This window comes from Oncorhynchus masou, chromosome 13 (genome assembly GCF_036934945.1).
Source record: "Oncorhynchus masou masou isolate Uvic2021 chromosome 13, UVic_Omas_1.1, whole genome shotgun sequence".
NCBI classification, from domain to species: Eukaryota; Metazoa; Chordata; class Actinopteri; order Salmoniformes; family Salmonidae; genus Oncorhynchus; species Oncorhynchus masou.
In genome coordinates, this window is record NC_088224.1 from 65,990,111 (window position 1) to 66,013,558 (window position 23,448).

The following is a 23,448-nucleotide window of genomic DNA, read 5'->3' on the forward strand; positions in this document are numbered from 1 at the left end:
AGCCACTTTGTTTGTGTTGGTCGAAATCCATCAAACAGCGTACTGTACGTTCGTGAATTCAAGCGAAGTGCGCGCAACGTGCGGTGTCGTTCACACTGCATGCTTTGGACAGGAGGAAGGCTAATCAATACAATCGTGAAAAGCGGGGAAAAGTTCATTGCATCTTTACAGAGAGATGTTGTTATAATCGTGTGCAAACCACGGCAATTTTCAATACAAAGCAGTTATCCTGGACGTGGAGCAGGAGGTATGGTTTGGTAGACCCTCTGGTTGTGTAATTGAGCTGGTTAGCATTAGCAGACTAACGTTAGCTTGTACTTTCATTTTGGGCCTTCACAAAAAAGTTGTCGCCCAACCAATAACAATTACTAACCAACTAGTTGTTTAAATCAGACCATAGGTTAGTATTTTGTTAATCTATTGGTGAACAAATTTGCCCACTTTTTGTATCTCCCCAAATGAGTGCTAACGACGCACTTCAAATTGTACGCGTGCTACAACTAAGTTACAAAGCATTCGCGCAATTCATTGGCTAAGATAATTTAGCTAGCCAGCGAACTAACGTTAGCTAGCATTCCAGACTTTGCACAGCTAAAGAGTTCACCTACTAACGTTAACTAACTAACATTAGGAAGAATTTACCAGATAGGTGAAATATATAAAAAATAGCAGCAGCCATGCATTTACATGTTGGTAAATCGAAAAATTTCGTGATGAATTTTGTTGGAGCACAATAAGCTGATTCCTTACTTGTTATTGACATGCATGGACTATGTACGTTGCTTAAGTACTAGTTAACTAATAATAAATTATTCTAGTTTGCCCAATTTTTATGTATTTTTTTGTATACATCTTTCAAGTTGTGAGTCGCCATGGCAGCTGCCTTCCCATATAGAGGGGTACCAGGTGGAATGCCCCCAGGTATCCATCCCCCAGCCCAGGTTCCAGACTACATGTCTGAGGAAAAACTGCAAGAGAAAGGTGGGTTAAGCTCAATGGAGAACTTTTGAACCATGTGTTTTATCTAATGCACAGCTACTGGACTGGCTTCATGGAGCTGTCATCTACTAAAAAGCATAACATTTCATTGTCCCTTTGGCTATGATTTGCATGGTTGTTATTCAATTCATAAAATGAAAAATTCCTTTGAATGAGCATATCATATAACCATTATTGTTCTCTTCCCAATCCGACAGCCAGAAAATGGCAGCAGTTGCAGGCAAAGCGCTACTCTGAGAAGAGGAAGTTTGGGTTTGTTGACGCCCAGAAGGAGGACATGCCACCTGAGCACGTCCGTAAGATCATCAGGGACCACGGTGACATGACCAACAGGAAATTCCGTCACGACAAGAGGGTATACCTGGGGTAAGAAGCAACTTCCCTGTGTCTCTATGGAACTCTGGTGATTTGGATTAGAATTGAGAAAATGTTGTTTGATACCCAGGGGTGAATGTAAAGCGGTACGGTGTCCTGGGCAAAATAAATAATGTGATACGCAGTACGTATTGAACATGAACCTATCGCAATAATTAAAACAAAAAGGCAAGAAAACTGTAGGCTATTACACCACTATTTATCATTGCTGCTTGTCAGAGGCATGGAGAATTTAGCGAATGGACTTTAACTATATATTCATGTACATGCTACCTCAATTGGGCCGACCAACCAGTGCTCCAGCGCATTGGCTAACTGGGCTTATCTGCATTCTGACCCGCCACCCCCTCTTTTACGCTACTGCTACTCTCTTCATCATATATGCATAGTCACTTTAACCATATCTACATGTATATACTACCTCAATCAGCCTGACTAACTGGTGTCTGTATGTAGCCTCGCTACTGTATATAGCCTGTTTTATTCCTTTACTTACCTATTGTTCACCTAATACCCTTTTTTGCACTATTGGTTAGAGCCTGTAAGTAAGCATTTCACTGTCAGGTCGACCTACACCTGTTGTATTTGGCGCACGTGACAAATAAACTTTGATTTGAATGGACCTGAAAACGGGTGGTATAGTCTATGGTTAGATGAGAACACTGACATTCTGCTAAGGTAGCAATGAGTGGCTGCATAAATTCTGGCCTCATGACAATTGCCAAATGTTAAATTTTGGGGTGTTTTGTGTGACATATGCCTCTTAACATTCACCATTGTTTGGAGGCTGGAAATATGTTTAGAGTGAATTAACATGCGTGGGTAGCCGAGTAAATGAGCCCTTTGAAGTGTTTATTTGACAGAGATCCCGTACTGTAGATTTCACCATTGTATTCTCCACATGAAATTCATCTTACTGCTGAAGAAATCTCACATTGTTTTGGTTACCATTTTGAACCTGGTTGTTTAGATGTTTAATTTCATGTGGAGAATACAATGGTGAAATCTACAGTGAATATTTGCTCAATTATTGCATGAGAGCACAAGCTGTACTGGATGACTGTGATCTTGCTCTTCGTAGCCGATGTAAGACCTTTAAACATGTTAACATTCACAAGACCGTGGGGCCAGACGGGATACCAGGATGTGTACTCAGAACATGCGCTGACCAGCTGGCAAGTGTCTTAGCTGACATTTTCAACCTATCCTTGATCCGGTCTGTAATGCCAACTTGTTTCAAGCAGACCTCTATACACCCCGTGCACATGAACGCCAACGTAACCTGCACTCACATTTACAGTGATGAAATGCTTTGAAGCTATGATTATGGCTCACATCATTTAACATTACATTTAAGTCATTTAGCAGACGCTCTTATCCAGAGCGACTTACATCAACACCATCAGAAACCCTGGACCCACTCCAATTCAGATACCGCCCCCAACAGATCCACAGAAGACGCAATCTCTATTGCACTCCACATTGCTCTCGCCCACCTGGACAAAAGGAATACCTATGTAAGAATGAGTTTCATTGACTACAGCTCAGGACCCTGGGAATTAATACCTCCCTCTGCAACTGGATCCTTGACTTCCTGATGGGCAGCCCCCAGGCATTGAGGGTAGGCTACAGCGCTTCCGCCATGCTGACCTTCAACACGTGTGCTTAGTCCTCTCCTGTTCTCCGAGTGCCCGTGCACAACTCCAACACCATCAAGTTTGCTGAGGACACGACTGCTCAACTTGAGCAAGACAAAGGAGCTCATCGTGGACTACAGGAAATTGAAGGGCAAGCAATCCCCCACCCACATCGGTTGTACTTTAGTGGAGCGGGTCAAGAGCTTCAATTCCCCGGTGTTCACATCACTAAGGAATTAACATGGTCCACCCACACCAACACAGTTGTGAAGAGGGCATGACAGCACCTCTTTTCCTTTAGGGGGCTGAAAAGATTTGGCATGGGTTCTTAGATCCTCAGCTACACCATTGAGAGCATCTTGACGGGCTGCATCTCTGCTCAGTACGGAAACCGTAAGGCACCTGATTGCAAGGTGTTGAGTACGGCCATGTACATCACTGTGGCCAAGCTCACTGCCATCCAATAATGGTCAGTCTCCAGCCACCCAAGTCATAGACTGTTCTCTCTGCTACCACACAGCAAGCGGTGCCAGTGCAGCTGTGTCTGGAACCAACAGGACCCGGCATACACGCATTCTTACACTGACATTCTAACACACACGACATGCGCACATGCATACGGACGCCACACAAAAGGAGAGGAAAGTAAGCATTTCACTGTTAGCCTATACCTGTTGTTTACGAAGCATTTGATAAATAAAATGTTTTGTGGTTTGCTAACTATGCCCCCCTGTCCTCCTCTTTTCACCCAATGCTCACACCACTTCCTCTGTCTCCACTAATCTTCCCATCTCTCCTTTTTGTGCGGTCTTCTCCACAGAGCTCTGAAGTACATGCCCCACGCGGTGCTGAAGCTACTGGAGAACATGCCCATGCCCTGGGAGCAGATCAGAGACGTGCCTGTCCTATACCACATCACCGGAGCCATCTCCTTCGTCAACGAGATCCCCTGGGTCATAGAGCCTGTCTACATCGCCCAGTGGGGGTAAGACGGACTAATATTCTGTTCGTGCATGTTTTTATTTCTGTTTTTGTGTAATTTTTAGAGTGAATGAACAATTGAGCGCTGTTTATGGATTTAAGCATGCCTAGTTTCCATTAAAGTCCTATTTTGAATTTTTAGAAACTAAAGTTAAACAATAGTTGCCTCAAACCACCTAGATGATCCTCGTTCAATTGCTAGTTAAATTCTCTCCGTAGCGCCATGTGGATCATGATGCGTCGTGAGAAGAGGGACCGTCGTCACTTCAAGCGTATGCGCTTCCCTCCTTTTGACGATGAGGAACCTCCGCTGGACTACGCTGATAACATCCTGGACGTGGAGCCACTGGAGGCCATCCAGATGGAGCTGGATGCAGAAGAGGACTCCTCCGTGGCTGAGTGGCTCTACGAACACCAGCCCCTCAAGGACGCCAACAAGTGAGTCACAGCGAAGCCTGTTTTGGTTTCTCTCTTGGCAGTCCTGATGTGTAAAGGACTCCTGCTCACTGAGTTTAATTTTATTTTCAAATTACACAGTTTAAACTATTGCCTGGTCGTCATCAGAATATTATCACAGTGTATCAAAGACCTGAAACCTCTTAATGCAAGCCACAATATTTAAACACAAGTCTTGGTTGGTTTAGCACAAGTTCTGAGTAAGTTGAAATCAGTCAAGTGTTCTTCAAGCTAAAACACGACTAGATTGGTTGTCTATTTTCTTTTTGTCCTTGTATGAACTTGCCTTTCTCACCTTCCCTTCAACTCCAGGTATGTGAACGGGACCACGTACAGGCGTTGGCAGTTCACCCTGCCCATGATGTCCACGCTGTACCGTCTGGCCAACCAGCTGCTGACTGACCTGGTGGACTACAACTATTTCTACCTGTTTGACCTGAAGGCCTTCTTCACCTCCAAGGCCCTCAACATGGCCATCCCCGGGGGACCCAAGTTTGAACCCCTAGTTAGGGACATCAACCTCCAGTAAGAGCTGGGGTATTTAGTCTGTTACCCCTTAGTGGAGACTCTTAAGTACATTGCTGAATCGCTCAAATAAATATTTTTAGTGCTGTCTAACTTGTGGTGGCTTTTGGGCATTACACTGTGGAAGTATCTGTTCCTCAACTCTCTTCTCCCATCTCAGAGATGAAGACTGGAACGAGTTCAACGACATCAACAAGATCATCATCAGACAGCCTATCAGGACAGAGTACAAGATTGCCTTCCCATACCTGTACAACAACCTTCCCCACCACGTTCACCTCACCTGGTGAGAAAGATGCCCTCTACTGACATTACTGTCTATCTCATACAGGCCCCAGAACATCTTCCTAGATTCTAGAAATGGAAACCTCCTATTGACATGCACACATTTGGGTGATATGCCACCAATGCTAACAAGTGTTTCTGTAGGTACCACACTCCCAATGTGGTGTTCATCAAGACTGAGGATCCTGATTTGCCAGCATTTTACTTTGACCCCCTGATCAACCCCATCTCCCACAGACACTCAGTCAAGGTATGTTGTTTTTAATGTACAGTACGTTATGCACTGCAACCAAATTGCCATTCAGAGACAAATTGCTCTTGAATTGTAATGAACCCTTCCCAAGCAGTCAGTCTAGCCCAGGGCACAGAAATGTTTTCTCAAATTCTATCTACCTAGCTAGTAGCCCTCCCACAAAGGCGCACTTGCATTGGTTTGCTTGCAAGTGCGTAACGACTGGAGGAAAATTTAATTGAATGGTGGGTTACTGGCTGAACAGAATCTGTGCTGCAGTTGGTCCATCAGCATTCAAACACCTATTTTGAGATTGGAGGAGTCAACTAATAGCAGATACTTCTTTATTGCAGTGTAGTGTTCTCCTGTTGTTTTTTGTGTGTCTGTCCCCCCCCCCAACATCTCTCACACATACTCACACCCCTACAGAGTCAGGAGCCTCTGCCGGAGGATGACGAAGAGTTTGAGCTTCCAGAGTACGTGGAGCCCTTCCTGAAGGAGACACCCCTCTACACAGACAACACAGCCAATGGAATCGCTCTGCTCTGGGCACCACGCCCCTTCAACTTGCGCTCTGGGAGGACCAGGCGGGCCATCGACATCCCACTCATCAAGAACTGGTGAGGAAACACTAAAATAACATTATTTGGTAATGTTGATGTAGGATGGGAATTGTTATTGCTGTGTAAATGTATTTATTGCCTTTTTTAAACCAGGTAAGTCATTGGAAACCTTCTCTTTTACAATAAATACTCAGTAACTTGTCCTACATAGACCTGTAATGACTGAAGATGACTGTTATATCTGTGAACTCTCTTGTCTCTACTGATATTGTAAACCTAATAAAGATGGCATGGTAATACTAAATGAAAATTTAATTAGTGAGTGTCTGCCTGATTGCCTCCCATGTCAGGTATCGTGAGCACTGCCCGGCCGGCCAGCCAGTGAAGGTGCGTGTGTCTTACCAGAAACTGCTCAAGTACTACGTACTCAACGCTCTCAAACACAGACCACCCAAGGCCCAGAAGAAAAGGTAAGCATCAATGATGATTCTCAAGTTACTAAACTAACCCCCAATTTCATCAATGATTGTTCGTAGATACGGAAAAATAACTGACATTTACTATTTGCAGCACAATTTTGTGGAAAAAATATACCACAAGTACAACAATCTGACCAGCCTCCTCTGTCCTCCCCTACCAGGTACTTGTTTCGTTCCTTTAAAGCCACCAAGTTCTTCCAGTCGACTAAGCTGGACTGGGTGGAGGTGGGCCTGCAGGTGTGCAGACAGGGATACAACATGCTGAACCTGCTCATCCACCGCAAGAACCTCAACTACCTGCACCTGGATTACAACTTCAACCTCAAGCCTGTCAAGACCCTCACCACGAAGGTAACCAGACAAACTAGATGCCAACTGATGTAAGAGGGGCAAGACGGAGAGAAGTCCTGTCCAACCCCCGGCTTACCACAGACCTTCTTAGTTGTCAACATTGTGTAACTAAATCCTAATTTGTGTTGCACAATATTAATGGGTGCTTGTGACATGCTGCATTGCAAGCATGTTTTATCTAACCTGCAGTGAGTTAACAATTTAGTAGTAGTGTTGGCCAACTTTGTGGAAATTTGCAGATATGGCATGTTTGTTCTCCTCTACTCATATTTCTATCTAAATGCAGTCCATAACCTTCTGCCCTGCTGAATGCGCCTGTGGTGTCTGTCCCTTCAGGAACGTAAGAAGTCCAGGTTCGGGAATGCCTTCCATCTGTGCAGAGAGGTGCTGCGTCTCAGCAAGCTGGTGGTGGACAGCCACGTGCAGTACAGACTGGGCAACGTGGATGCTTTCCAGGTCAGCAACACAGCACTTGAATAACATCAAAGCTCCAATAAAATCTTCCTTTATTTGGTGTTAAATAGCATGATTTGATTTTGTCTCACAATTGGAAGTGCCTGTTAGAAATTCAAACCTATTTAAATTGAAAGTCTTTCCTAATATGTATTGTTTCTCCCTACTTCCTCCTTGGTCTGTAGTTGGCAGACGGGCTGCAGTACATCTTTGCCCACGTGGGCCAGCTGACTGGCATGTACCGCTACAAGTACAAGCTGATGAGACAAATCCGGATGTGCAAGGACCTCAAGCACCTCATCTACTACCGCTTCAATACTGTGAGTACTGAGTATACACCCACACACTTATATCCGTGTAAATGGTCACACAAACATTACCTCTGTTGTCAATTTCGTAAAGGAACAATTTTCCATTATTGCCAACATGTCTGAAACACCACTAAGTAACACATCTGCTCTGTAATGTATTGGTGGTGATATTGGGACACAACTAAAGGCTGAGTTTGTTGTTGAAGGTATGTGTTTTGCTGTGTGTTCTCAGGGTCCAGTGGGTAAGGGTCCAGGCTGTGGGTTCTGGGCACCAGGATGGAGAGTGTGGCTGTTCTTTATGAGGGGCATCACCCCTCTGCTGGAGAGATGGCTGGGCAACCTGCTGGCCAGGCAGTTTGAAGGTAAGGACTTTTAACTTCCCTTTATCATAGGTGATGTTAGAACTGTTTGTGATACTAATTATCACATGAGGCACAATGGCCTATCAATGAACTACTTGCTTACCCAGTTGCATTTGAGCCCTTGAACAAAAGTAAATATTTCGATAAGTGTGTTTGTGAAGGGTGAGGAGAGGGGAAAAAGCAGCACCATGAACTGTGACGACAAGAAAACACAAATGAATTCACTGTGGATCGTGAGAAGCTCTCGTACTGATGGACTGATTGGGAACACCAGTCAATCAACCAATCGTGGATGTCCCCTTCAACAGGTCGTCACTCCAAGGGCGTGGCGAAGACTGTGACGAAGCAGCGTGTGGAGTCCCACTTTGACCTGGAGCTGCGTGCGGCCGTGATGCACGACATCCTGGACATGATGCCTGAGGGCATCAAGCAGAACAAGGCCAGAACCATCCTGCAGCACCTCTCAGAGTCGTGGCGCTGCTGGAAGGCCAACATCCCCTGGAAGGTATGAGATTATAGAGATGAAAAGGCATGAGGCAGCATATAGGGGGAAATTAATGTTGGGGCTTCATTCCAGGGTCTTGTGTGCTTGATTTTACTGCCAGAAAGGTAGGGGCAGTTCAGGGAATGTTTACTTTAAGAATATTTATTGGTGACATGTTTTAGAAATATAATCTTTCATCAAACTCAGTTGTCTTCAGCATTTATGATTTTATAAGCAATAAACAGAACTTGTTTTTCTGAAAGGTTCAACATTTGCCATTACTGGAAGGTAGTTCATTTACACCTATCCAGTACTGGGACAGCTTTTGACACATCTAATCCATGTCGTCCCTCCAGGTCCCAGGCCTGCCCACACCCATCGAGAACATGATCCTACGCTACGTGAAGGCCAAAGCTGATTGGTGGACCAACACGGCCCACTACAACCGCGAGCGAATCAGGCGCGGCGCAACCGTGGACAAGACTGTGTGCAAGAAGAACCTGGGCAGACTGACCCGTCTGTACCTGAAGGCTGAGCAGGAAAGGCAGCACAACTACCTGAAGGTAATACAGCACACACTATGATCCTCGTTTATGGCAAGGAAGGCACTAGGTAAGTGCATAGCTGTTGCAACCATAGAGGTAGAACACATAGTTCTCTCTATTGTGCAACTACCTTCTCTGCTGTGAGGAGTGTAGACAATTCAGCCATGCAACAGCAAACCAGCAGAGTTAACAGGGCCACCAGTCTCTCAAGAACAGGCTGAGTCGGTAGTATAATACTCTGACACTTGTTTAAAAACATGTGTGTGTATATATGGGATGTTTGTTTATAGAAAAATCTAATTTAATGGTACGGCTTATTTATTTGTACCAAAACTGGTAACTTGGTTCCTATTGCTTCATATTGCCATATGCAGTCTGTATAATGTGTCAGCTGTGTCTCCCAGGATGGTCCATACATCACAGCAGAGGAGGCTGTGGCCATCTACACCACCACAGTCCACTGGCTGGAGAGCAGACGCTTCTCCCCCATCCCCTTCCCCCCACTGTCCTACAAACACGACACCAAACTGCTCATCCTGGCTCTGGAGAGGCTCAAAGAGGCCTACAGGTAACACACACTAACTCCCTGTAGCCTCCTGTTAGGGAACATGTACTGAAAAAGATGGCTTTAGATCCTTTCTGCTAGGGTATCTTGCAGTGATTTGACCGTGTGGTTGTTTTCTCTTCCCAGTGTGAAGTCCAGGCTGAACCAGTCTCAGAGAGAGGAGTTGGGGCTGATAGAGCAGGCCTATGACAACCCTCACGAGGCCCTGTCCAGAATCAAACGGCACCTGCTCACACAGAGAGCCTTCAAAGAGGTTAGTCCCAGGACCAACTCTAAATACACACTGGGCTTTTTGCTTAAGCCACCCCCTAAATTTCATCCATTTTCGTCTAACTATATGGAGATGATTTGAACTTCCAGTTGACCAAGTTAACTGTCCTAAGAACCAAATCGATCTCGTTTCTATGAACTTAGCACTCACCCATTCCACTCCAATTGCTCCCCTCCCCCCTCTCTCAAGGTTGGCATAGAGTTCATGGACCTGTACAGTCACCTGGTGCCTGTGTATGATGTGGAGCCCCTGGAGAAGATCACGGATGCCTACCTGGACCAGTACCTGTGGTATGAGGCTGACAAACGACGTCTCTTCCCCCCCTGGATCAAACCAGCTGACACAGAGCCTCCTCCACTCCTCGTCTACAAGTGGTGCCAAGGTGAGGACTAGGTTGGGTAGATTTTGAGTGTGTTTATAGTAGTTGTATTTATGTACTGTATGTGTATTCACAGAGCCAATGCATATTGTATAATAGGAAAAAGTATCTACGCCCTCTGCAATCGTTTCTGTTTGAAGCTTTCAATAATTCTATATCCATTCATTGTAGGATACAAATCAGTGTTTTTCCCTTGTGTTTTGTAACCAGGCATCAACAACCTGCAGGATGTGTGGGAGACTATGGAGGGAGAGTGTAACGTGATGCTGGAGTCTCGCTATGAAAAGATGTATGAGAAAATAGATCTGACGCTGCTCAACAGACTGCTGCGTCTCATCGTGGACCACAACATCGCTGACTACATGACTGCCAAGAACAACGTGGTCATCAACTACAAGGTGAGAGCACCTTGCTGTCTTGAAGAGGGGTTTGTTGTGCAGGGTTTGGATCAAATCAATTTAATTTGAGTCAATTCAGGAAGTAAACTGAGATTCCAATTTTCCTCATTCAATAGCAATGATGAAGATATTGTGCTTGTCTTTTTTGTCAGTTAAATGATGGCATTGTTTGATTTGATACCTTTTACTTTTCCCTACTAACTGTTTAGTTGCTTATATATATCCTTCTTCTCTCCCATCCCAGGACATGAACCACACCAACTCGTACGGTATCATCCGTGGTCTGCAGTTTGCCTCGTTCATCGTGCAGTACTACGGCCTGGTCATGGACCTGTTGGTGCTGGGGCTCCACCGGGCCAGTGAGATGGCTGGACCCCCTCAGATGCCCAACGACTTCCTGTCCTTCCAGGATACAGCCACAGAGAGTGCCCACCCCATCCGCCTCTACTGCAGATACATCGACCGCATACATATCTTCTTCAGGTACAAAACAGTAACACAACACCTTAGATAGAAGTTAGTACTCCTTAACTGATGCTACATCAAATACCTGAGTAGGAGCAGAAGAGACACACACACACATTTTACTTGGTGCAGACTAACGGCTTAGACTTATCCATGTAGGTATCTGTTGAAATCTGTAGAAGCTCAGTGATTGACGTGTCCTGCTCTTTTCTCATTCTTCCAGGTTCTCAGCTGATGAGGCCAGGGACCTGATCCAGAGGTACCTAACGGAGCACCCTGACCCCAACAATGAGAACATTGTGGGCTACAACAACAAGAAGTGCTGGCCCAGAGACGCCAGGATGAGACTGATGAAGCACGACGTCAACCTGTGAGTCGTTGTCGCCGCCCCCCCCCATTGCTTGTTCGTTATATGGAACAGTAGCAGAGTAGCTGAGAAAATAATGCAGGACTCATGTGGGATGTACTGATGTGAGACCTGCACATTTTATTTTTCCTGCTTCACCAATGTTGGGATTCTGGTTAATTCAGCTTCAGAAGTCTGCATTGTCAGTTGAGCTCTGCAGAATCACTGCATTTTGGACTTATCTTTGTTTCCAAACATAGAATATCATTAATCATTAGTTATGCTAGAGACATGAGGGGTGCAATAGTCTACAGTCTATCCCAGAAGTTAATGGGTATCTGTAGGAGGACTGGTCAGTGCAATTAAGCTTGGAATGTACTGAGTGTAGGGGAAACAATCACACGTGGCAGCAGTGATAAGGGGAGAGGGCCGTGGTTTAGTGATGAAGGGGGTCGAGGTCAGGTCACATTAAGGGAGAAGGAACACTTTATTACCCGTATCACTTAATTTCCTGCCTAGCAATAAAGATGCAATGTTTAGCAAGGATGGGACTCCACTCCACCCCACAAATTGGGGTGTATATACCACCACTGGTAGCACCACATCTTGGTCTGTTCAGCTGTTCCATCCTCTGCGATGAATAAACTTTGTTTAAGCTTTCATAGTGTCTGTTGAGCTCTTACTCTGATATTTAGAACCTAACACCAGCAACTTGAATGGGAGGAACAGCGATACTCATATCTTGTGAAATAATAGTTGTCCCTCCCTCTCTGTAACTGTCCAGGGGTCGTGCTGTGTTCTGGGACATTAAGAACCGCCTGCCTCGCTCTGTGACCACGGTCCAATGGGAGAACAGCTTTGTGTCAGTTTACAGCAAAGACAACCCTAACCTGCTCTTCAACATGTGTGGCTTCGAGTGCCGCATCCTGCCCAAGTGTCGCACCAGCTACGAGGAGTTCACCCACAAGGACGGAGTCTGGAACCTGCAGAACGAGGTGAGAGGGGAAACGGAGGGATGAAGGATGGAGAGAGAAGGGCTGGAGGAAGAGGGATGTTGCCCGGTTAAAACTTAGTTTATACCCAGTTTAAACTAAGTTTATACCAGTTGACCCTGTCCTTCGTCCCCATGGCGACACAGTGGTGTGCTAAATGACCATGGCAGCTGCCACCAGATAGTCAGACCTTCATCACCGTGGCTGACTGGAACTGATAGGCTGCTACGCTGTTGTCCCTTGTACTAAGACAAGGCTGTTCTTGTTCTGCGTGTAGGTGACCAAAGAGCGTACTGCCCAGTGTTTCCTGCGTGTGGATGATGAGTCCATGCAGCGGTTCCACAACAGAGTCAGACAGATCCTCATGGCCTCAGGATCCACCACCTTTACCAAAGTAAACAACTCCTTTACAAAACATCACGGTTTCTTTCTTCACTGAGATTCTGTAATTTTATATAGAAGTATACCAACTAAAGAAATATTATCAAAATGAAATTCATCATTAGTTGGGTTCATAACAGTAGTTATGAGAACCGTACTGATGTCGAAATACATTACCCCCCCCCCCACCCCCCAATCTCCCCTCAGATTGTGAACAAGTGGAACACGGCTCTGATAGGGCTGATGACGTACTTCCGTGAGGCGGTGGTCAACACCCAGGAGCTGCTGGACCTGCTGGTGAAATGTGAGAACAAGATCCAGACCCGTATCAAGATCGGTCTCAACTCCAAGATGCCCAGTCGCTTCCCCCCTGTGGTCTTCTACACCCCCAAGGAGCTGGGAGGGCTGGGCATGCTGTCCATGGGACACGTCCTCATCCCACAGTCCGATCTGAGGTAAGCGCAAAATGCAGAATATGTAGAAGCTAGGATTTGTCCAAAAAGGGCCATAGATGTTCCTGTATAAGGTTAACAAAGTCTACTTACTGCAAACTTAGAGAACATGATATTGATAGAAATGTGAGCTGGATAATGATGTGACATTCCTAGTTGACTAATGAAGATAGACCTGGTTGCATTACTTCCTCTTTGAAATGTAGTTATTACATATTAATGCATGTTTTAAATTACGAGTTAGAGGGACGTTTTCCTTCCTGCCACTAACCCATCTTGTCCTGCTGCCCTCCCTCTCCCCCAGGTGGTCAAAGCAGACTGACGTTGGCATCACCCATTTCCGGTCCGGTATGAGCCACGAGGAGGACCAGCTGATTCCTAACCTGTACCGCTACATCCAGCCCTGGGAGAGTGAGTTCATCGACTCCCAGAGAGTTTGGGCAGAATACGCCCTGAAGAGACAGGAGGCTATTGCACAGAACAGGTACTGAACACCTACACAGGCAAGACAGTTGCTCTATCTCAACCCCTGGTCCCCATGTAGGCTGGATTTAATCTCCACTTGGCGTTCTTAATCACACACTGCACGGATGGTTCCACTTGGAGTTTTTGGTGCATGCCAGAATGTATAACTCAAGATTTTAGAGGTTTTGCTAAGGAGAAGACTTTTCAAAGTGTAAATGTAGCCTTTGCTCCATATTCTTTAACTAGATGGTCATATGGTTCAGAGGTTTAGTACTATGAGAGTTGATAGATGTCTTGTGTTCCTGTCAGGCGTCTGACCCTGGAGGACTTAGAGGACTCTTGGGACAGAGGTATCCCCCGTATCAACACACTGTTCCAGAAGGACAGACACACGCTGGCCTACGACAAGGGCTGGAGGGTCCGCACTGACTTCAAACAGTACCAGGTAAAACAGTAACCAGGTGGTACTCTCTCAAAAGTTAACCAATTAAACTCTGGTAAAAAGCCTTCAGCGTATGTCCAGGCATTAATGTGATGCTCTTTCTCATTGTGTCCTAGGTTGTGAAGGAGAACATTAACTCTGTTCTGTCTGATTGTCCTGTAGGTTCTGAAGCAGAACCCGTTCTGGTGGACCCACCAGCGTCACGACGGGAAGTTGTGGAACCTCAACAACTACAGGACAGACATGATCCAGGCTCTGGGAGGGGTGGAGGGCATCCTGGAACACACACTCTTCAAAGGGACCTACTTCCCCACCTGGGAGGGTCTCTTCTGGTCAGTACCACACACTCATTCACTCCGTGACGTAGGTTATTGTTGCATGTTTGTGTGCGCTCATTTTCTAACATATTTATGTTATTCATGCTAAGACATTTATTGCAGTATAACATAATGTAGATAATGGTTTTACCTAGCTAACCTCCAGCCTTATCTATACTTCACCACAGGGAGAAAGCCAGTGGCTTTGAGGAGTCCATGAAGTGGAAGAAGCTGACCAACGCCCAGAGATCTGGTTTGAACCAGATCCCCAACCGTCGCTTCACCCTCTGGTGGTCCCCCACCATCAACAGGGCCAACGTGAATACCTGATTACACACACGGATGCATATCCCAGATTGGTTTTGTAACTTATATTGTCACTCTTAACTCACAATCACGCTCTGTACTCTTGTCCTCTCTAGGTGTACGTGGGTTTCCAGGTGCAGCTGGATCTGACTGGGATCTTTATGCATGGAAAGATCCCCACCCTGAAAATCTCCCTCATCCAGATCTTCAGGGCTCACTTGTGGCAGAAGATCCACGAGAGCGTCGTCATGGATCTCTGTCAGGTACTTTTATCTCCAGCTTGATGTATTTGGTTCAATCAGGGATCACAGGAAGCAGGATGATCTTGAGACATGGCTGTAGAATCCAATGATACGTTTGTGTACCTTTCCCTTCAATGCCTTTCCAGGCAGCAATAACTTGCAGAACCCAAATAAATTTTATTAAGGACTTTCTCTACCAACATCACAAAAAAACGTGGTTGAAAAGTACATTTTTATCATATGAAACTTTTCAAAAAAATCAGTTTCCTCTGTTTGTGTAGGTGTTTGACCAGGAGCTGGATGCCCTGGAGATCGAGACAGTGCAGAAAGAGACCATTCACCCCAGGAAGTCCTACAAGATGAACTCTTCCTGCGCCGACATACTACTCTTTGCCTCCTACAAGTGGAACGTCTCACGCCCCTCCCTGCTCGCTGACTCAAAGTACGACGCTACAGTTTTTTTTAACCTTATTCCAGGTTAACGCTGAAGCTGTGTCTTTGTTGGTTGGATATGAGCTATATTTTTCAGGTATCCATTTTAATGTGCCATCTCAAAATGGAAACGGCTTCCAAACTTAAATGACAAAAAAGATCCATGTTTGACAAGAAGCCAAGTTATTCTTGCCATTATAAAGACCTTATTTCTGTCTTAGTACTAATTAATCCTTGACCTCTCTCCCTCTTCAGGGACGTGATGGACAGCACCACCACCCAGAAGTACTGGATCGACATACAGCTTCGCTGGGGAGACTACGACTCTCACGACATCGAGCGCTACGCCAGAGCCAAGTTCCTGGACTACACCACAGACAACATGAGCATCTACCCCTCCCCCACCGGGGTGCTCATCGCCATCGACCTGGCCTACAACCTCCACAGGTAAGCATAGCTACGCTAGCATTTCTGCTAATGTCTGCATGACAAGTAATGGATACATTTGCTAGCCTGTAGACATAAGTTCTAGCACTAACACTAATGTCCACATGATAAGTGATGGGAAATGTTGTTAGCGTAGCTAGTAGTCTTGTATAGTTGTCAACAGTTGCCCTCTCACACGCGTGAACTCAAGGGTGTTACTGAACACTTGTTTGCTTACATCTATCACATGACATAGGAACTCACCAGCCACCCTCTTTCTTTCCTCCCTCCCTACCTCTCCCCCGGTCTCTCCAGTGGGTACGGTAACTGGTTCCCGGGAGGCAAGCCCCTGATCCAGCAGGCCATGGCTAAGATCATGAAGGCCAACCCTGCTCTGTACGTCCTGAGGGAGCGCATCCGTAAGGGTCTGCAACTCTACTCCTCAGAGCCCACTGAGCCCTACCTGTCCTCCCAGAACTACGGCGAGCTCTTCTCCAATCAGATCATCTGGTTTGTGGACGACACTAACGTATACCGTGTCACCATCCACAAGGTGGGTGAGGAGTCTGGGGCTGAATTAGAATTATTAGAGAACTGACATTCTGAGATTCATGTCAACGTTCTAGGGCTTCTAATTTTATGGGTTGGATTCTCTGGCACAGCAGTGTACCTCCTAGAATATTTTTTACTGTAACATTTTCAGACAATGAAACATTTCTGAAAGTATATACTGTTAGGTAACTAGTCTCAGAGGATGTTAAACACTGTCAATCTTCGGTCATGTAAATACTCTTGCTCTGTCCTTGCAGACGTTTGAGGGTAACTTGACCACCAAGCCCATCAACGGAGCAATCTTCATCTTCAACCCCAGGACAGGCCAGCTGTTCCTCAAGATCATCCACACCTCTGTGTGGGCCGGACAGAAACGTCTGGGACAGGTTCGTCTTCAAATGAAAAATACCCTTTACTCTCTTCAGCAATGCACAGGGCAATCAGACTCTGGAAAGGAGCAAATCAAAAATTAATGAGACTAGTTATGCTCAATGTCCTCCCTACTTTTCCTCCCCTCTTTCTTTCCTACTCTTCTCTCTCCCTTTTTATAGCTGGCGAAGTGGAAGACAGCTGAGGAGGTGGCTGCTCTGATTCGTTCCCTTCCTGTGGAGGAGCAGCCCAAACAGATCATTGTCACCAGGAAGGGCATGTTGGACCCCCTTGAGGTAATACCCCATACCTCACAATCACATTGATTGATTACACTGCACCTCGTTGATATAGACATAGCATTAATCTTCCCAATTTACAGATCAGTACTTGACTGAGATGATAAATATTTTGACTATCACGCTTCTTTCTCTGTGATACATTTTGATATGGTTGAGATTATTGGAAAACAGAGATGACCAATGTGTAACAATCACAATCTCTTTACAACCTAACATTTTACTTTTATCCCTTTCTCCTCCCAGGTCCACTTGCTGGACTTCCCCAACATTGTGATCAAGGGCTCTGAGCTGCAGCTGCCCTTCCAGGCCTGTCTGAAGGTGGAGAAGTTTGGAGACCTAATCCTGAAGGCCACCGAGCCTCAGATGGTCCTGTTCAACCTGTATGACGACTGGCTCAAGACCATCTCCTCCTACACCGTTAGTCTACTTCCTACTATTTTTGTACAAGAATGAGACTTAAGCAAGGTGGTGGTAGTAGACTGACTGGTTCAAGGCTTGAGTGGCTGTTCATTTCCTATGACCGATAATACTAGAATGAGACTAAAAAGGATTCAACAGCGATTTCTGCCAAATCTAGCTATTTGCGTTTAATGTTTTTAAAAAAACTTAAGTGTATTGTGTACATAGGAGCCGGCTAACTGAAGAATGAGGCCATAAATATCAACAATGTCTAATCCTGTTTCTCATTCTAGGAGCTCTTCTGGAGTGCAAAACCTTTATTGGGCGAGCCGTTTCTGTCATACCCCTGTTTAACCAGTGTCTGTGTGTCTCTGTTTCCTGTCTCTAGGCGTTCTCCCGTCTCATCCTGATCCTAAGGGCGCTCCATGTGAACAACGACCGTGCCAAGGTGATCCTGAAGCCCGATAAGACCACCATCACAGAGCCTCACCACATCTGGCCCACGCTGACCGATGAGGAGTGGATCAAGGTGGAGGTGCAGCTTAAAGACCTCATCCTGGCCGACTATGGAAAGAAGAACAAGTGAGTGGCTATAATGTCTGTGGTGGCCTTTGTAAAGCTGTCATGAAGCTTCACAACGCTGTCATATGTATATTAACTTCCAATTGCTATTATGAGAGTTCACAACACCTACAAGAAAAATCTCTAACCATCTCAATAAGCTATTGCAAAAATGTTTATGGAATCAAGTAACATCTAGGATACCCACTACAAGCGAGCATGCATTTCAATCCCAAATCTCCCTCAACCATATCTGACCTCGACTCTCTGAACTCTCCAGCGTGAACGTGGCATCTCTGACCCAGTCTGAGATCCGTGACATCATCCTGGGCATGGAGATCTCTGCTCCGTCCCAGCAGCGCCAGCAGATTGCTGAGATTGAGAAGCAGACCAAGGAGCAGTCCCAGCTCACCGCCACTCAGACACGCACAGTCAACAAACACGGAGACGAGATCATCACCTCAACAACCTCCAACTACGAGACACAGACTTTCTCCTCCAAGACAGAATGGAGAGTCAGGTATGTAGGGGGGAGACATTTTTTGGTACCCTTCCCCGGGTCTGTGCCTTGACACAATCCTGTCTTGGAGCTCTACCGGCAATTCCTTCAACCTAATGGCTTGGTTTTTGCTCTGACATGCACTGTCAACTGTGGGACCTTCTGTATAGACGTGTGTGCCTTTCCAAAACTTGTCCAATCATTTGAATTTACCGCAGGTGGACTCTAATCAAGTTATAGAAACATCTCAAGGATGATCAGTGGAAACATGATAATGTCTCATAGCAAAGGGTCTGAATGCTTATGTAAATAATGTATTTCTGTTTTTTGTTTTTTTTTGCCAAAAATTCTAAACCTATGTTCACTTTGTCATGGGGTATTGTGTGTAGATTAAGGGAGGAGAGAAAAAAATTTTTTTTAGGATAAGGCTGTAACGTAACAAAATGTCAAGGGGTCTGAATCCTTTACGAATGCACTGTATATCCTTCCAATCACCCTTGGTGCTGACAAGGGAATGTAATACACTTTGGAGCTTTTTGATTGTTATATTATAGTTATTCCTCAGCAGGAGTTGTGAAATCAAGGCCATAGCTTCGGAGGTGAATGGAGCGCCAATAATGGCTCTTTGATAACTTCCTCCTGCAGGGCCATCTCTGCTGCCAACCTGCACCTGAGGACCAACCACATCTACGTGTCGTCTGATGACATCAAGGAGACGGGCTACACCTACATCCTGCCCAAGAACGTCCTCAAGAAGTTCATCTGCATCTCAGACCTGCGAGCCCAGGTCAGCAGCCTACTGTTTATCCTGGTTGCGTCACCGTTACCTCTCCTAGTTATCTCTTTGTACATCTCTTTAGATATTATTGTAGTCTTCTTTATATATCAATGAAGTACTTAACTGCTTATACAGCTAGAACAGGATTATTTGGTACCCTCAATCATGTCTATTGTATAGTTTTTATATATCGGTCAGTCTGAATGTGTGTTGCTGACGTGTGCATCCCCTCTGCCTCCAGATTGCAGGTTACCTGTACGGCACCAGTCCCCCTGACAACCCCCAGGTGAAGGAGATCAGGTGTATTGTCATGGTACCCCAGTGGGGAACGCATCAGACCGTCCACCTACCCAATCAGCTGCCAGGACATGAGTACCTCAAGGTACAGACTTAGGGGATACCATACACACATGAACACAATGGCTAATTTTCCTTGTCTTTATGTTTTTGAGGCTCATACCAAGTGTGCCGTAGTCTTTGAAATTGGAAGCGTTCCGTTCCTGATCAGGGCAGAACACACACGCACTCCTGCTTCCCCTGTGTCTCACCTCCTCTCTATCCCTTCTCCGCCTACAGGAGATGGAGCCCCTGGGTTGGATCCACACCCAGCCCAACGAGTCTCCCCAACTCTCCCCCCAGGACGTCACCAGCCACGCCAAGATCATGGCTGACAACCCCGCCTGGGATGGAGAGAAGACCATCATCATCACCTGCAGGTAGGACAGATACTGTTGTACTTGCTTTTTATCTACATATAGCAGCTAATTTGAAAAAGGTTTTACTTCATGACAGATCAGGCCAGCCCGGTTATAGAGGGCTTTATTGAATGTTGGTTGGATTGACGGACTTGGTTTAAACCCAGACTGTCTACTCGTCACTGGACTGGGTTAGCCTAAACTAAGGCCTTCAGGTCTCGTCAAGGTTATTCATCGTCCCAACCACCCCAGCTACATTTGTAAACATTGATTAACTCCATCTATACATGCATCACTCTTCTTAACATTCAAGTTGCATCATGTACATCAAGGCTAACTACCGTATAACATCTTTATTCATTTCCAGTTTCACTCCCGGCTCCTGCACTCTGACGGCCTACAAGCTAACTCCCAGTGGGTACGAGTGGGGCAGACAGAACACAGACAAGGGAAACAACCCCAAGGGCTACCTGCCCTCCCACTATGAGAGGGTTCAGATGCTTCTGTCTGATCGCTTCCTGGGCTTCTTCATGGTGCCTGGACAGGTCTCCTGGAACTACAACTTCATGGGTGAGTAGTGCATAGAACCCAGGATTTCGCAGACACAGATTAAACCTATTCCTAGATTGAAAAAGCATGCTAAATGGAAAGTCTTGTATAATGGCTAACGTCCGTTATCAGTGTCTTCAAATCTTAGTGTATTTGAAACAATGAAATTCAACATCTGTGTAACATATCAGGGAAATAAGCATATTAGGAGAATAAGCATTTTACAACCACATGCTTGCAGTGTTTGATTATCAACATGTTATCGGGATGTGGACAGCTGCTCGTCAAACATCTCATTCCAAAATCATAGGCATTAATATGGAGTTGGTCCACCCCCTTGTTGCTATAACAGCATTCACTCTTTTGGGAAGGCTTTCCACTAGATGTTGGAACATTGCTGCTATAACAGCCTCCACTCTTCTGGGAAGGCTTTCCACAAGATGCTGGAACATTGCTGCTATAACAGCCTCCACTCTTTTGGGAAGGCTTTCCACAAGATGCTGGAACATTGCTGCTATAACAGCCTCCACTCTTTTCAGAAGGCTTTCCACAAGATGCTGGAACATTGCTGCTATAACAGCTTCCACTCTTTTGGGAAGGCTTTCCACTAGATGTTGGAACATTGCTGCTATAACAGCCTCCACTCTTCTGGGAAGGCTTTCCACAAGATGTTGGAACATTACTGGGGAGACTTGCTTCCATTCAGCCACGAGCATTAGTGAGGTCAGGCACTGATGTTAGGAGGTTTAGGCCTGGTTCGCTGTCTGCGTTCCAGTTTATCCCAAAATTGTTGGATGGTGTCAAGGTTAGGGCTCTGTGCAGGCCAGTCAAGTTCTTCTACACCGATCTCGACAAACCATTTCTTTATGGACCTCGCTTTGTGCACTGGGGTATTGTCATGGTGAAACAAGAAAGAGACTTTCCTAAACTGTTGCCACAAAGTTGGAAGCGCAGAATCATCTAGAACGTCATTGTATGCTGAAGCATTAAGATTTCCCTTCACTGGAACTAAGGGGCCTTGCCCCAACCATGATAAGAGCACCCGACTATTGTTCCTCATCCACCAAACTTTACTGTTGGCACAATGCATTGGGACAGATCGCGTTCTCCTGTGATCGACCAAACCCAGATTTGTCAGTCGGACTGCCAGATGGTGAAGCGTGATTCATCACTCCAGAGAACGCGATCTACTGCTCCAAAGTCCAATGTTGGCGAGCTTTACTCTACTCCAGGCAACGCTTGGCATTGCGCATGGTAGACTTAAGCTTGTGTGCGGCTGCTCGGCCATGTAAACCCATTTCATGAAGCTCTCGACTAACAGTTACTGTGCTGACGTTGCTTCCAGAGGCTGTTTGGAACTCGGTAGTGAGTGTTGCAACCGAGGACAGACGATTTTTGCACACTTCAGCGGTCCTGTTGAGTAAGCTTGTGTGGCCTACCACTTTGTGGCTGAGCAGTTGTTGCTCCTAGACGTTTCCACTTCACAATAACAACACTTATAGTTGACTGGTGCAGCTCTAGCAGGGCAGAAATGTGATGAACTAGCTTGTTGGAAAGGTGGCATCCTATGACGGTGCCACTTTGAAAGTCACTGAGCTCTTCAGTAAGGCCATTCTACTGGCAATGTTTGTGTATGGAGATTGCATGGCTGTGTGCTCGATTCTATACACCTGTCAGCAACAGGTGTGGCTGAAATAGCCAAATCCACCAATTTTAAAGAGGTGTCCACATACTTCTGGCAATATAGTGCATCTCAATACATCCTCTCTTCCTCTTTCAGGTGTTCGCCACGACCCCAACATGAAGTATGACCTGCAGCTGTCCAACCCCAAGGAGTTCTACCACGAGGTCCATCGGCCCTCTCACTTCCTCAACTTTGCCTCCCTGCAAGAGGGAGAAATCTACAATGCAGACAGAGAAGACATGTATGGTTGAGACTGGCGCTCCGCTCAGAGATGTGAGGATTACCTCTATTGTACATATTCTATGATATGGACATCCTTATGCGGCCTGTCTTGTACAGTCAGACGTATCATTTGACCCAGCCATGAAGTTATGAATATAACTACTGCTCCATGAAGAAAGGAAATGAGGTACAGCACAGCAATGGCAAACTCATGAGTGTGTGATCTCCATAGCTGTGATGGACTGTGTACCAACTGATAGGGATGGCCTGAAGATATTGGGGAACTTGTATGTAAGCCTAGTACCACCTTTTTAGGACACAATGTCACATTGTGTATGTTTTCTGCAAAATTATGTTTGTTCCATTTGGTTGCCCGTTCCCCTCTGATCTCTCCAATAAGGCTTCAGCATGTGAATTCTACTGCGTTTCATTTATGGCTTTCCTTTTGACACATTGCTGCCAATGTGTAATGGTATGTGTTTGTCTTCAGTCTGTAGTAGTTGATATAGCTGTAAGATTAATTTTTATGTGGCATTTCTTTAAATGGGTAGTTATTCATATTCATAATGCTCTTTTTTTTTCTCCCGTAAAAACTGAACTGTGACAATGGAATTGATATCTACTGTTTATGCTAGCAGTCTCTTACCCACTTGCTATGTTGTGCATTCATTGTGGACACTTGGTTTTGGTTAAAATAAAGATCAATGTTTTATAAGTATTTGCCCTTGTCTGGTTGTCTCAGTTTTTGTGTGGGAGTGCAGTTATCATGTATTTTGTGAATAGCACCATCTTATAGCAAGGACACACCAGGGATACTGACTGCTGTGGTACTTAGCATGATGTCTGCAGTCAAACTTACTGGTGGCTGAGATGGGACTCATGGGACAGGGTGCAAACTTGCCAAAGACTGAACCTTTTATT

At 45.6% G+C, this 23,448-nt stretch overlaps 1 protein-coding gene across 1 annotated transcript; it reads left to right on the forward strand.

Moving 5' to 3' along the window:
• Positions 1 to 52: 52 nt before the first annotated feature.
• Positions 53 to 23,245, forward strand: LOC135552850 (pre-mRNA-processing-splicing factor 8-like). The gene is made up of 43 exons (XM_064984757.1): positions 53 to 247; positions 861 to 981; positions 1,197 to 1,365; positions 3,832 to 3,996; positions 4,212 to 4,430; positions 4,761 to 4,973; positions 5,134 to 5,259; positions 5,403 to 5,508; positions 5,920 to 6,110; positions 6,404 to 6,523; positions 6,694 to 6,883; positions 7,220 to 7,339; positions 7,522 to 7,656; positions 7,880 to 8,009; positions 8,318 to 8,514; positions 8,850 to 9,056; positions 9,443 to 9,606; positions 9,730 to 9,856; positions 10,064 to 10,256; positions 10,464 to 10,651; positions 10,896 to 11,134; positions 11,340 to 11,486; positions 12,247 to 12,457; positions 12,732 to 12,848; positions 13,043 to 13,290; positions 13,592 to 13,771; positions 14,062 to 14,197; positions 14,357 to 14,526; positions 14,700 to 14,829; positions 14,934 to 15,080; positions 15,341 to 15,501; positions 15,747 to 15,938; positions 16,233 to 16,470; positions 16,727 to 16,855; positions 17,021 to 17,134; positions 17,384 to 17,557; positions 17,928 to 18,121; positions 18,381 to 18,620; positions 19,245 to 19,386; positions 19,619 to 19,759; positions 19,954 to 20,093; positions 20,440 to 20,642; positions 22,402 to 23,245. The coding sequence occupies exons 2-43, from the start codon at positions 873 to 875 to the stop codon at positions 22,554 to 22,556; spliced, it is 7,017 nt and encodes a 2,338-aa protein (XP_064840829.1). The 5' UTR covers positions 53 to 247; positions 861 to 872; the 3' UTR covers positions 22,557 to 23,245.
• Positions 23,246 to 23,448: the final 203 nt, after the last annotated feature.